Raw genomic sequence first — 13,918 nt, 5'->3', positions numbered from 1 at the left:
TATTTTAATCAATAAATAAATGAGATAAATTTCTATGTACTAACAATATAAATTTTTTTCTATACATTCATCTAATCAAATTACACCATATCTATGTTTGTATTGAATTCAAGTTTAAAAAATACATTGTTGATGTATACAAATTAAATTAAAAAAAAAAGTATTATAATTTATTGATACAAAGAGATGACTTTTTTGTGACATACATATTACTATACAATATTTATTTTTGTATTTATTTGACCATAGTTTTTTTATTTTGTTTAATAGTAATAAATGAATTTCTTGGGCCTTAGGGTTTCTTATATGATTTATGACCGCCTCTAGAAGAACTTCATACATTCACATTCACCAATCGCACAAAACTAAGGCTCAGCTTCTTAATCGCTTCTTCCAAATTCTTCATCAAACTAGCATGTTCTCTTACTCCCAAGGTGAAATCTCTCTCCTTTCCCTTCTCTATTTTCATTTGCATTTTTGGGGGCAATTATGATTTTTAACTTATTTTTTTTTGCTTTTGTAATAGATATTTGTTATGGCTATTGAATATATTCGTTTATTTGATCATAGGAAGATAAAAATCTAGACTTTTCTTTATGGGGTTGAGTTTTAGTTTAATGGGTCTGTAGAAAAATGCATCATGAGTTAAATAAATACTGTGACTCGTTAAATTTATATGCTTTTTCAATTCTATGGTACTTTTTTGCGTCTGATGTTTGAATTGGTTATCTTTTCTACATTGGAGAGGTAGAGATCTGACATATTCTACAAAAAAAAAAAAATTGTTACAGAAACAACTTTTTTGATCCTTACAGCTGAAATATCTAACCTCATTAAGTTCCCAAAAATGGGCAGTGGAGACTCCAAGAAATGAGGAACAAATAGTTGGGGCATTTATTGATTTTTTTTGGTGAATTAAAGTTTAGGTGAGTTGGGTCTGGGGATTTACGAGGGTCAGAGAACACCTCAAGAGTTCGAGCATTGCCGGAAGAATTAGGGCATTTGAACTTAGTTTTCAACTTCTTGTCGCCTTTTGGAAGATTGGACATTTATTTAGTGTACTCATCTACTATTTAGGCTGTGTTTGGGTTATTAGATAAAATTAAGGACTTATCAGTGCTTATTGAATAAAAGTTATTTCTACAATCAAAGAGGAAATATGGTTAAATTGTTTATGTGTAAGTTGTCAGTTGTCTTTATGTTGTCTTGGGGAGCTTATTGAGATAAGCTGGAACAACATATGTAGGTGTTATAAGCTATTTTCATACACACCCTTGATGCAAATCTAATTTTATGCTTTTTGTGGTTCTGGTTTAAGTGATTGGAAATATAGCCGGATTATGTTATCAAAACATTCTTGTTGTTGACATCATTATTCGTTTGCAGATTTTTGATGCTTAGAGCGATAAAGAGAGCTGCCCAGTCCGTTCATAAAATAAATAGAGGCAGATACGTGGAAGTGAGTAGAAATGGGCCAATTGTCCCGGTTGGACCAAATACCCACCACTGCCGGTTCTACATGCCGTATAAGTTTCATAATGAAGCATGTAGTTCATTTTTGGGGCTTGCAACAAGGGAAAGCTTTAACAAATGTGGTTCTTTTAGAAACTTTTGTGTAAGATCAGCGAGTAATGAATTCACACACCATTCTCAGATTGCGTGGAAAAGGCTGTACAGAAAGTACTGTTCCAGTGGTGATAGTAGTAGATTTTCTCCCACCATAAATATGATTGCTCAGGCAGTGAGCTTGGCTTTGACTCGCTCTTATTTGCTGGTACCTGGTATTTTTGCATTTACATGTGGAGAGCTTGCATTCTCCCAGCGAAGTTGGGGAGATGCAGAACGTTTCCAACCACAGGAAGGATTGTATATGCGTGCCCAAGATGGGTATAATTACATGTTTACATTTACGTTCATGATAGTTGAAGGTTTTGTCTTATTAGCGAGGGCTCTATATCTAGCAATATTATTCACTCCAACCATTGTGATGGGACCGTTTGCAGATTATTTTGGACCAAATTTTAGGAAACTATGGCTCCGCGTTGTTCATCGAACACTAGAAAAAGCAGGTCCTGCTTTCATAAAATGGGGTCAGTGGGCCGCTACGCGGCCTGATCTTTTTCCTCGAGATCTATGCACTCAGCTTTCTGAACTTCATAGTAAAGCTCCTGAGCATAGTTTCAGCTACACAAAGAAAACCATTGAAAAAGCATTTAACCGAAAACTTCCCGAAATTTTTGACAATTTTGAAGAGATTCCTGTTGCATCTGGAAGCATTGCCCAAGTGCACCGTGCTACATTAAAATATCGTTATCCTGGTAAACAAGCAAAACCACTGGTGGTTGCCGTGAAGGTTAGACATCCTGGTGTGGGAGAATCAATCAGAAGGGATTTTGCTATTATCAATACGGCAGCAAAAATTTCCATGTTCATTCCCGCTCTTAAGTGGTTAAGATTAGATGAGAGTGTACAACAATTTGCAGTTTTTATGATGTCCCAAGTTGACCTTGCTAGGGAAGCTGCCCATTTGAACCGCTTCATTTATAATTTCCGCAGCTGGAAGGATGTTTCTTTCCCTAAGCCTGTCTATCCACTTGTGCACCCTGCTGTATTGGTAGAAACATATGAAAAGGGAGAAAGTGTCTCACGTTATGTTGATGGTTTTCAAGGACAAGAACATTTTAAATCTGCTCTTGCTCATATTGGGACTCATGCACTTTTGAAGATGCTTCTGGTAAAATATCTTTCATTTGCAAATTTTGATAACATTGCTATCATATAGTTTTGGATAGAGTCCTTTTGGACATTGTTGATTTGTTATGATATATAAAAACGAAGTGTTATAAAGGACAGCCTCACAATGTAATTTTTTTTGACAAAAGCTCACATTATAATTATACAGTCAGAATATTGATCTCAAGTAATTAGACAGAATATTAGAGAAATTGTTAGTCCATTTGGAAAAATGACAAGTGCGATCTGAGATTGTTTAAGTAGCATGGATTGATGAATGAATTTTTTGGAAAGAAAGATACGACACATAGATATGCATGATCAGGATCAATGTTAGATATACCAAGATAACTTGTTTATCTAATAAGCAAGTGTGAATCGGAAGTTTGACAAAACAGAGTGTATTACTTTGAGTTTCTAATTTCCGTTTTCTTTGTCAAGATATAGTGCAACAGAAATCCTTTTTAAAACAGACTCTGGCTGTCGCTCTTCGTTGGGATTAGAAAGGTCTTTGTGTGCAACTGAAACTATAGGGTGGTATAGGAAGTTATAAAAACATTGCGTGTGATCATTATTACAAAGACCTTGGTATGAGTAATTTTACTGAAAAATTAGTTTTATAAACATATAAGTAATATTTAGCTTTCCTTTTTAAGGGTATGGATCCAGCTGGACTTTTAGAGAGTGAAATTTAAGTTGCAACTGCCAATGGGATTATTTTTTTTATTCAAGCGGATTCTCCCAGATATCTGTTATTTGTTACAGTGCTAATATTTTTCCTCTAAATCTAAAACATTTTTTGTATCTACGGTTTATCAACCCTTTGTAAGCAGTAATTTTAAATTTGGAACATCATAAAGTTCTAGCTTAACCATGCAATGTTTTCTTTCAGGTGGACAACTTCATTCATGCAGATATGCATCCTGGGAATATTCTTGTTCGGGGCAAGTCTAGCAAACGACTTTTCAGATCAAAGCCTCATGTAATTTTCTTAGACGTAGGCATGACTGCTGAACTCTCTGGTAGTGATAGGGTAAATTTACTGGAATTTTTCAAATCTGTTGCCCGCCGGGATGGCCGTACCGCTGCAGAATGCGCACTCAGTTTATCGAAGAAACAGAATTGTCCTAATCCAAAGGCTTTCATTGAGGTAATTTTGTTTTTCCAACTTAGATTATCGATTTTTTTTCCTGTAGGCTCACTGCTCACATTCATTACAGAATGTAATTCAGTGATTGTGGATGCTACGTTTCGATACCCTTCTTCCCTTTGTTCCTCTGTTTGACGTGGTTCCTCTGTTCACATGTTATGTCGTCACCTTGTTTCCTCGCTGAACCTTTTTGTGTGTTCCTCTCAAGTCAACAACTAGCATAATTAGGGTATTCTAACTGGGCCAACCAGGCCAAATTCCTCTCCTTTTTTTCCTTTTTGTGAAAGGGATTTACTGCTTCAACCTGCAGTTAAACTTTAGTTTTTTGACCAGTACCACAATCTCTTTTTATATACTCCCTCCGTCCCTATATCTAACCACTCATTTGACTTTATTTTTGTCCCTAAATCTAAACCCCTTTTCAAATTACTAGATGCATTTATTATTTTTTTCCTAAACATACCCCTAATTAATACTACTAACTTGTTTTGAAATTTAAAAAGTCAAATTTAATACATATACAAACAAAGGACAATATGGTAATATCAACACACAAAACAGACATAATAATTACATTGTCAGCTTTTCTTAAGAAATGTGAAAAAAGCAAAGGGAGGTTACATTAAGGGACGGAGGGAGTATATGATTTATATATCTTGCGTCAACTCTCGATTTTTCAAACATTGATTGTGATTGCTGCGTTAAAATTTGTTAGTTTGGTACCTTGGAGGCTTTGGACTGATTCCTATATTTGACGCAGATTTAAACACTGATTTATATGCCTTAAACGCAGATAAATGTGCAAATAAATCTGTCTCGCATAGTTTTGTTTGGTGGGACTGATTCCTATATTTATATGTGAAGAATTACTGTAATAGGTTTGATCTTCCTAATTGTAGATTTAAATGATTTATTGTGCATGGCTGTGGTTTTAATATTCATACCATCATTTCTTATTTTATATTCATATTATTTTGCTTAAATATCTTCTTTTTGTTATTCAATCAAGTAATGTTGGATTCCCTTCAGCAAATAATGTCAAATATCATTTTATTTTACGAAGAATTTGCATCTGCTTGACGAACTCCTTGACTATGATCTTGCACGATTTCATTCATTATTTCCTCTTTGTTTTCTAACAGGAAGTGGAAGAGGCATTTACTTTTTGGGGCACCCCAGAAGGTGACATAGTTCATCCTGCAGAGTGCATGGAGCAATTACTTGAGAAAGTCAGGCGTCATAGAGTTAATATTGATGGTAATGTTTGTACTGTCATGGTGACGACCTTGGTTCTTGAGGTAATTATTTTTCTTCTTGTTGCCATGTTCCTTAATATCATGTGACCACACCTACCAGTTACAAGTATTGGCTGACTGAAAACTGGGGAAACACTATCAAACTTGATCAATGAAATCATATTAGAATTAGAAATTTTTTAACTTCTCTACAACAATGATTTGTGCCAACATAGAAGAATTGGAACTTTTCTTGCTGCATGCTCCCGATGATTAACTTTCCATTGTACTTACCTAATATTTGTAACTTTATAATTTGTAGGGTTGGCAGCGAAAGCTTGATCCTGGGTACGATGTGATGCAGACGCTGCAGACTTTGCTGCTTAGAGCTGATTGGGCAAAGGACCTTTCTTACACAATTGATGGACTCATGGCTCCTTGATTAGAGGGAGGTTTTTTTCCGTTGTTAAGGCTCTTGAGAAACAATTTTGACAACATAACCCCCAAAACATCTCAGTGTCCTAAGGGCTCCCTCAAGACTGCCGTTTCTTTGTTTTTTTTTTTTTTTTTTAATATTCTTTGAAAAATCTATCCCCTGTATTTTGTTTAATTTTCAACAGAAATTTTATGAGAAGAATCACAGTTTACGAGAAAAATAGAAGTAGAAAGAATAAAGCAGCGACTAATTTGTAGTTGTAGCGCCACGATGAACCAAGAAAGGAATTGGGAATTTGCCTGTAAAAATGCTATATTATTGTTGGTGTCATGAAAAAAAAAATTATATTATAATTGCTATATTTTTTGTGTCATGAAAAAAGAACTTGTGTTATATTTGCTATATTTTTTATGTCATAAAAAATGATACGCATGGTTTGTTGAAATTTGAAAGTCACAAACGTATATACTTATTAAAAATACCACTCATAATCTGTATGCGCTAGCGCAATAAAAAAGTGATTTGAATGCTAGTGTATAGTAATAAATAATAAAGTTAAACCAAGGAAAAATAAGTTAACAAGTTGGAACTTCAAGCGAATATGTTGGAGATACTCCGACAATATTCAAATACTCCTTGTTTAAAACATGTTGGAACTGAAAGCAAATGTTGCACTGATTCAAACTATAACAATGTTCAACGTCCAGACTTTGGTTAAACCTTATTCCACTAAGTGGGATCGAAACTTGGTGCATTATGAAAAGATATAGCATCAAACAAATCTATTGTTATTGTTGATAAAGCATTTGACAATATTAGTGAACAAAGGCAAGAGTTGTATCAGTAATAATGCTTCACGCAAGCTATAAACCCTTCTACAGCACGCTAGAAGTGATGGAGGAGTTTAAAAGCAAAAATGGATCCTCTACAACATTTATACACTGCAGCAGATGTTTCTTATTAAATAAATCTTATAGTTGCCTTATCAAATTACACGTCGTTTCAGCTGTAGCTCGCCTCAAAGAGCTAACACAATATAGCTAAACGTAAATGGATAACATATAGTTTACTTCAGGGTCATTTAACACCTGTAGCTGCATTATTTATTTCCAGCAAGAGAGAGATAAATTATTGCCATGAAATTATTTATTTATTTCAGATTCAGGTTAGGCATAAATGTCACCGCAAAAAAAATAAAAATAATAGAATCTGAAAGTAACCAATTGAAGTATCTACAGTAAAAAAAATCAATTGAAGTACCTTGCTAGATCTTTACGAGTTTTGATAATAATTCTATAAAAAAAACGAATACATGTTCTGGAGGTATCTAAGAATCTATTTTAGCAAGTTCAATCATGTTTTGGATTGGAAGTGAGCTCGCGTATTTCTTTTATCGCCATATCCATGCTATGAAGAGCCATTTTCTTCACCTGTTTTCATGTGCACGAAAGAAAAAAAAGAGTCATGTCAATTCATGCATATCTCATAGAAGAAAGCAAGAATTGGAAGGAAAAAAAAAATTAATAAAAACATTATTATGCAGTTCACCTCAATCTTGTCTACTTTTGCTTTGTGGTTCTCTGGAAGCAGATGGATCTCATCGGTCAATTGGATACACTCAGCAACACTCTCGGAAGACATAAATTCCAATACCACTTGAACACAATACTGCAGGTCAAGAATGAATTACTTATCATATTTACAATTTAAAACATAATATGAAGTTATGTGTTATCTAAATCAAAATTGAGATAATATTTTTCTGTCTAAATCGACCAGAAGTGTATAATTTCGAAGTGTATATTCAAGAACAGTTGAAATATTTGGCTGTCTTAATTAACTAGAAGAGACAGATCAGATGAGAAAATGTTTAATACTAAAGTTAGTTGAGACCTTAGAATTCCTAATCTGGTATGGACATCCAGCAGGAATGATGATAGCTTCTCCAACATGTTGCTCAAACGTCCATGGTTCGATTTCTGGAATGAAAAGCGAGTCAATCTATTTATATTATAGGAATATGATAGGTGATACAAATGCATGGGTTATTGTGGATATACTTACCAAACTCCTCCTTCAGTCTCATTTTGTGAGTATTGTCCAGAAAGATGCTCTGATCTAGAATTGGGTGAACTATCTGCATAAGATATATAGAATCAATTATTATAAACTCAAACAAGATCATGTTAAGGAATTGTCTTCTTTTATAATTTAAAACTTGCCTTATTGCTGTCATACTCGTTGGTAAAAGAAAATTCATCCCTGTGTCTTTTGAGGTATTCTAAAAGCTTCGGTACATCCTGTCTCCGGAAGACATCCCACTGAGCAACAGAATACATTTCAGTGCTTTGATCTGTCTTGTGGAAAGGTAAAGAGCTTTCTGTTTTTTCAGCATCAGAACCAGAACCACATTCTCCATTGCTGGAAGTATTGTTCTCTAAACTTTGACTAGCTATTGCTTTCACTTCAGTAGAGATGTAAGATGTTCTATTGACTCTCCTGTAAAAGTCGGTTCCTTCGCTTACAATACTCTCTGGTTCCTTTTGTTCCGCGTCTTCTGCATTTTCAGTCGGTGACCCCCTTTGACACAGAGTTCTGTGCTTCTTCAATAACTTAGTTATTTTAGTAAGATGTTCTGTAGAGACAGGAACATCTGTGGTATAAACCATAATATTAACCTGGAATCACAAATCATACATAGTAAATGACATTTGTTATCTGCATAAAATTATCTGACGAAGTACAATGGAGGCATGGAGTACTGCTATTTGACAGGAAGCTTTTGCAATGATTCAACCATTGAATAATGGTACACGCCAGTTTGACAAAAAGAGACAAAACAATTAAGTTTTTATTGCACATAAAATTTGTTGTGCAACTAAGTTTCAGTTGAAATATCAAGCTTTTGACACAGTTGATCACTTTTCACTGTAACTCTGAACCACATGACTAATAAGACCAAAAACAAATGTAAAATTTGAACAATAATATAAGATGCAGCGGGCCTCATAAGTTATAATAAGGAAACTTTGAATCTTTTTGCTCACAGAGCTCGCCAAAAATATGTACAAGGAACAGGGTTTTCATCATATACAAGTGGTCATCCCAAGTAAGAAGCATTCCAAGAGGATGCTTTTTATTCCAAAAGATGAGATACCGAGTTATCACAAGATAAATGCATAAAATATGATCATGGGAATTCGGTTGTATTTGGAATCACTATTCAATTCAAAGTTTCAAGAAAGTAAAAAAAATTAAGGTTTAGGAAATTTGTATTCCAGAGCAGATATATTCAAGAAATAAAATACAACACAGAAAGTGAACGTACCACATCATACGAGTCATAAGAGAGATTTAGCACAGAATAAGCTTTGTTGTCAGCACAGCCATAAGAAATGTATACATATGGGCCTTTATCATGTATTGCTGCTCTCCCCTCTGTCATATTTGCAGCTAAATTCAGAAGACCGAACCTCGGATTCATGTATTCTTGAAGTGGAAGAGCACCAATTACTTCAGCAAAATGAGCTGGAAACTGTTCTTTGAATAGTTGGGAAGATAACCATCCATTTAGTTTCAGCGTCTCATGCCAATCATTTTTCCGAGGTTGATATTTAAGAGAGCCAGTAAAATGCTGTCTAATGTTAATTTCAACCTGCCAGAGTAAGAGTTCCAAAATAATATACTTTAGCAATGTTTTTTTGGTTCATGGATAGCTCCATTATAATTATTAAGAACATAAATAATAGAATTGAACAAACAAGGTCTATATATGCACCAATGCATTCCAATTATCAATAGCAATAACTATGGACATTCTACTCAAAAACAAAAAACTATGAACATTATAATGTAGTATATACTATAAAATAGTTTTCTAACTTAGATAGTATCGATTTAAACTACACAATTAGTTTATACTGACCTCCCACCAATCCAAACAAGCTTCAAGTAAGTCTTTATTATTCTCATATCTTGCAATGCTCCTTTCAAGATAAACACAGAACAAGACCAGAGGATCCCAACTTAGTTTTTTCGTACTTCGGAGCACGTCTCGGACTACTACAGGATGGCCTTTCCCCCAGTGTTTTTGAAAGTGTTCAAAATGATCGCAATTGATGTCGAAAACTGTAGGATAAAATAAGCAATTATCATTAGAATCTTCTCTTCGAGCAGCATCTTCAAATTGCTTATGTCTCTTAGTTTTATGATCTTTGTCAATACAAAGTGAGCAACTTGAGTTTTTATCCAAAATTTCAGGAACTTCATAGCTGCAAACTATCTCTTCTGCCTTAGCTTCCATTTCTTCGATCCAGCTTATCGGAAAAACACATCTCAAATCAAGGTTGTCATTACCACAACCACCTAGCTCTGAAGGAGGGCATGATATACTGTCAGTTGTACCGTTAAAACCAGTCGAATCCAGCAACATTGACGTATCAGTTTCATTGTCGCTAGAAATGCTCTTGTCTTCTAAAAGGCAACTTTCATCAGCAATGCAAGTGTCCATTTTGTCAGGTAACTCAGTCAATGGAGAATTTATATGCTCAAAGGGGCTTCCTTGACTTAATGTCTGACAACATCTTAAGCATAGACTGTAGGAACAGTTAAGGCAGCTTCTGTGAAGATTCAGAATAGGTGTTTTGCAGTAGTTGCTGATACAAGTGTTGCATAAATACTAATTATGTTAGCAAGGAGCACAAGAAAAAAAATTCAAAATTCATAACAGTAGCAGAAAAAAGATTACCAGTCAATTTTCTCATTGCAGTCAAATTCGATTTGCTTGATGAGAATATCAGAAATACTTTCCCCTGTCAAACATAAAATCATATAAGATATTTGTATCTAATAAACAAAATTTACTCAGACACTGTCAAATCAGAAGAACGATAATTACTACCTTTATTTTTCGCTTCTGTTTCTAGCTCTGCATGCTGGTCTTCGCTTATTTGTTTTATTACCGGAAGGAGCATACAGACCAAATAATGAAAATGCAATATCCTATCAACTCTGCTTGTACCAGCCAAACAATCCTGTTACAAAACAAGATAAATTGAAGTGTCAATAAGTGCCGCTAAAGAAAAAAAAACTATCGTAACATAAGAGTTTCGATCTTTGATATCAGACCTTACTTTCACGGTCTTTACACTGACTTGCTCGGCAATCTTTACATGAACAAGTTCCTCGACAAACTGGACACGCCTTCTTAACCTCATTTTGAGTGTCGAAATACCTAAATTTGTTTCAACAAAAAATTGGCAAGTGTTCAATAGTTTGATTATGAGCATACAAGTACAGGTGACAGAAATCATATTGGTCAAATATCAAACAGTGCGGTACTAGTATTCCCAAAACTGGTATAGAAGTTATCATGGAGTTGGATGTACAAAACACAGGGGTGAAATGGAATCTTTTTATCCTTATTAAGTATAATGAATAAATATAAGCAAGGACACAGACACGGACACGTCGACACCGATAATAATCGGAGACAGTGACATAATTCAATGTTAACATATGTATCGGTGTTTTGTTGGTGCTGGACACCGACGCGTGTCCAACATCGGGGACACGACACGCCTACTCCGAGAAGTGTCCGTGCTTACAAATCAAAACACACTTAATAAATATTCAAGCATCACAGTTTGCCAAAATATACTATAATCTACACTCTACAATGTTGATAACAATGCAACATGTACTCTAAGCACAAAATCAAGCAACAAAATAACCATATATGCACAACAGACAATAATGTCCAGAATATCTAATTCATACTCAAAATTAAGAGTAAATAAACACAACAAATTAAGTTCCAACCGTTGTTTAATGCAATCCATGCAGAAAAACTCTTTCTGGCAGTTGTTACACTTGATCAAATTCAAAGAATCACTACTCTGACACCAATGACACTTCTTCCTCCTACACTTCTTCAAAACCTTAAAAAACACAGAAACCCAACAACAACAAAACAACCAAACATTAGTACACAACAACAAATTCAAAAAAGTCAAAATTGAAAAAAAAAGTCAAAATTGAAAGTAAGAAAAACCCACTTGAAAATTATCATAAGGGACCCTTCTATCAACATTCTTGGACCTGAAGTAAGGTGGTGTAACAACAGCTTTACCATTACAGTGAAAATCAACAACATCATCATCATCATCACGACGTGAAGTCGAAACAGGAGCAATTTCCATAACCCCATTGGGCAATTCTTTCCTCAATTCACCTTCACTATAATTCACTTTCACCAATTCCAATTCTTCATCAACATTCTGCACATTCTTCTTATTCGGATTCTTCTTCTTCTCAACCTCTCTCTGTAACACCATTCTTATCAAATCCAATTGCACATCAACAGCATCGTTTTTCTTACTCTTCTTCTTTTTCTTCTTTGACCTAATTTCAACCTCAACGACGTCGTTTTGCTTCTTCTTCTTCATCTTCATATTTCTCTGAAGCTTCAACGACTCTGGAACCTTCACTTTCTTCTGCCGATGTTGAAGTTGAAGATGATGAACTTCGCATAACTTCACGTTTTCCATCGCTCGACGTTTGCACCGCCATTGTCGGCCGTCGGTACGGCTGCACCGGAGATGGTCCGGTGGACATTCTTCCTTCGTTGATTTTTTCACCATGAGAAAAAAATTGAATTTTTATCAATTTTTCTGATGGGAATTAGGGTTTTTTTTTTTCTGGGTAAATTATGCAGAGGAAAGTGAAGAGGAACTCTGAGATATAGAAAAGAAAAGGATTTTTTTTTTTTTTTTAGGGCTAAAAGATGGGTATTTGATATATATTTATATGGGATTTGGATCCTCTACGACTGTGGTATGCGATGAGATAATTATATCGGATTTGGATCCTTTGCGTCAGGGCTGAAGTTGTTGATATACTTATATCGGATTTGGATCATCTGCGACCACGGTATATGATGATAGAATTATATCGAATTTGGGTTATCTCTAAGGTAGTTTACGATGGATTTATATCGGATTTGGATTCTCTGCGGCGGCGGAACCCTAAAGGTCAATGTGGGAATAGAATGGGAAATTGTTGCAGTTATTATATAGGGAGTTAGAGAGTCCTGTTTAGTCTCGTAATCCTCAATTTAGAAACAAATGTGATCATAATGTGATTAAGACTCTTTTAAATCTTTTCCATATCTTTTGGCTAGTAGTTAGCTGATATAGTGCAAAAGTTTTTCTGATAAAAAAAAATGCTATGGGATTGGATTTCAGTTTTACTTTTTTTCTTTTTCTTTCTATTATTGATTTTAATTTGTTTTCTTTTATGTATTGGATTTGGGCTTTGGTTGCAATTAGTTATATAACCACTGCAAAATTCAGGTTGTTATAGTATCAAAATTTATGATTGTTTGAACAAGTTGCTATTCATACATAGTTTAGTTTTTGGCTTAAATCAATTTTGTCACTTGGAATTTTCAGCATTTGACTTAACAATTGAGTTAGATATTTAAATAAACGATATATTCATGAATGACCAACGCAGAGACTGATGTAGTACTAGTGTGTCATGCTTAGGTAGCTAATCTAGATGTAATATTATTTGTGTAGACTTTTCTTCTTTGCGTCTCAATTCTAAAGTGAATGTTTTTTATAGTGCAATCTCATGTCAAAACTGATGTAGTGTAGCAGTATACCAATGAATTAGTGATCATTCGGTTTTTATAGATATTTGTTTAGAAAAAATTTAGGTACATCTGTTTAATCTTTAGATGTTTTTTTTAGCGTTCTTAACTTAGTTATCTATGATGTCTTCAAATTTATAATTTTTCAAAGTTTGTTATAATCATAAAAAGTGTATCCAAGTTAAAAACTATATGAAAAGATATTTAAGTAAATGCACTAAGTTTTGTTCATTTGTAAATTGTAATATGTTGTACTGAGAACAAAAATGTGTAAAAATTCACTAAGTTTTGTTCATTTGTAATTTGTCAGGTTTTTGTTTTTTTCGTTTTATTCTTCTTTTAACTTTCTGTTTTAGTTTGAGTAAAAAAAACTCTGTTTTAGATACAGAAAATTATAGAAGTAGAAAAATTGATAAGTCAGCACAGTCTAGTTGCAATGCAATGCAATAGTGCATTTATATATGAAAAATATTTCTTTGTGGTGGAAATTGTTGCAATGCAATGCAATAGTGCATTTATATATGAAAAATATTTCTCTGTGGTGGAAATTAGTTGTTTTGTGGTTCAATTGCGTAAAAATTCAGATTCCAAAGCCACTAAAATTAAAGTAACTCTTCATGGGCTGAAAAACCATCAAAATTTTGTTTGAAGAGTCCCTTTTTTTTTTTTAGAGAATTGCTCTTCTTCCTTCTGGTTTTGTTCATTTTTGT

General features: G+C 34.1%; 2 protein-coding genes across 2 annotated transcripts; one reads left to right on the top strand and one right to left on the bottom strand.

Annotated features, from left to right (window-relative positions):
• The first annotated feature begins 336 nt into the window (after window positions 1-336).
• Window positions 337-5,774, top strand: LOC146943796 (uncharacterized). Its single transcript, XM_085742070.1, has 5 exons — window positions 337-434; window positions 1,387-2,734; window positions 3,626-3,883; window positions 5,026-5,181; window positions 5,441-5,774. The coding sequence occupies exons 2-5, from the start codon at window positions 1,394-1,396 to the stop codon at window positions 5,558-5,560; spliced, it is 1,875 nt and encodes a 624-aa protein (XP_085598196.1). The 5' UTR covers window positions 337-434; window positions 1,387-1,393; the 3' UTR covers window positions 5,561-5,774.
• A 911-nt stretch (window positions 5,775-6,685) lies between these two features.
• Window positions 6,686-12,265, bottom strand: B160 (protein). Its single transcript, XM_085742071.1, has 12 exons — window positions 11,611-12,265; window positions 11,375-11,493; window positions 10,682-10,787; window positions 10,455-10,587; window positions 10,302-10,365; window positions 9,480-10,209; window positions 8,883-9,209; window positions 7,773-8,232; window positions 7,619-7,687; window positions 7,448-7,533; window positions 7,103-7,222; window positions 6,686-6,984 (listed from the first exon to the last, which is right to left on the bottom strand). Exons 1-12 carry the CDS (start codon window positions 12,193-12,195, stop codon window positions 6,904-6,906), a joined length of 2,880 nt encoding a protein of 959 aa, XP_085598197.1. The 5' UTR covers window positions 12,196-12,265; the 3' UTR covers window positions 6,686-6,903.
• Between the last annotated feature and the right edge of the window lie 1,653 nt (window positions 12,266-13,918).

The sequence above is a fragment of the Medicago sativa genome, chromosome 2 (assembly GCF_051527215.1).
Source record: "Medicago sativa cultivar Bolivia chromosome 2, Bolivia_mono, whole genome shotgun sequence".
Lineage (NCBI taxonomy): Eukaryota > Viridiplantae > Streptophyta > Magnoliopsida > Fabales > Fabaceae > Medicago > Medicago sativa.
This window is presented reverse-complemented; position numbering and strand designations above follow the sequence as displayed.

What these genes read in the sequence shown, in the direction of transcription:
- LOC146943796 (XM_085742070.1), top strand. Translation starts at nt 1,394, where the DNA reads ATGCTTAGAGCGATAAAGAGAGCTGCCCAGTCCGTTCATAAAATAAAT. An exon ending in CACTTTTGAAGATGCTTCTG is followed by an intron (nt 2,735 to 3,625) that starts GTAAAATATCTT and finishes GTTTTCTTTCAG; the next exon opens with GTGGACAACTTCATTCATGC. An exon ending in TGACGACCTTGGTTCTTGAG is followed by an intron (nt 5,182 to 5,440) that starts GTAATTATTTTT and finishes TATAATTTGTAG; the next exon opens with GGTTGGCAGCGAAAGCTTGA.
- B160 (XM_085742071.1), bottom strand. Translation starts at nt 12,195, where the DNA reads ATGGTGAAAAAATCAACGAAGGAAGAATGTCCACCGGACCATCTCCGG. An exon ending in CTTATGACTCGTATGATGTG is followed by an intron (nt 8,233 to 8,882) that starts GTACGTTCACTT and finishes TTGTGATTCCAG; the next exon opens with GTTAATATTATGGTTTATAC. An exon ending in ACCAGATTAGGAATTCTAAG is followed by an intron (nt 7,223 to 7,447) that starts GTCTCAACTAAC and finishes CTTGACCTGCAG; the next exon opens with TATTGTGTTCAAGTGGTATT.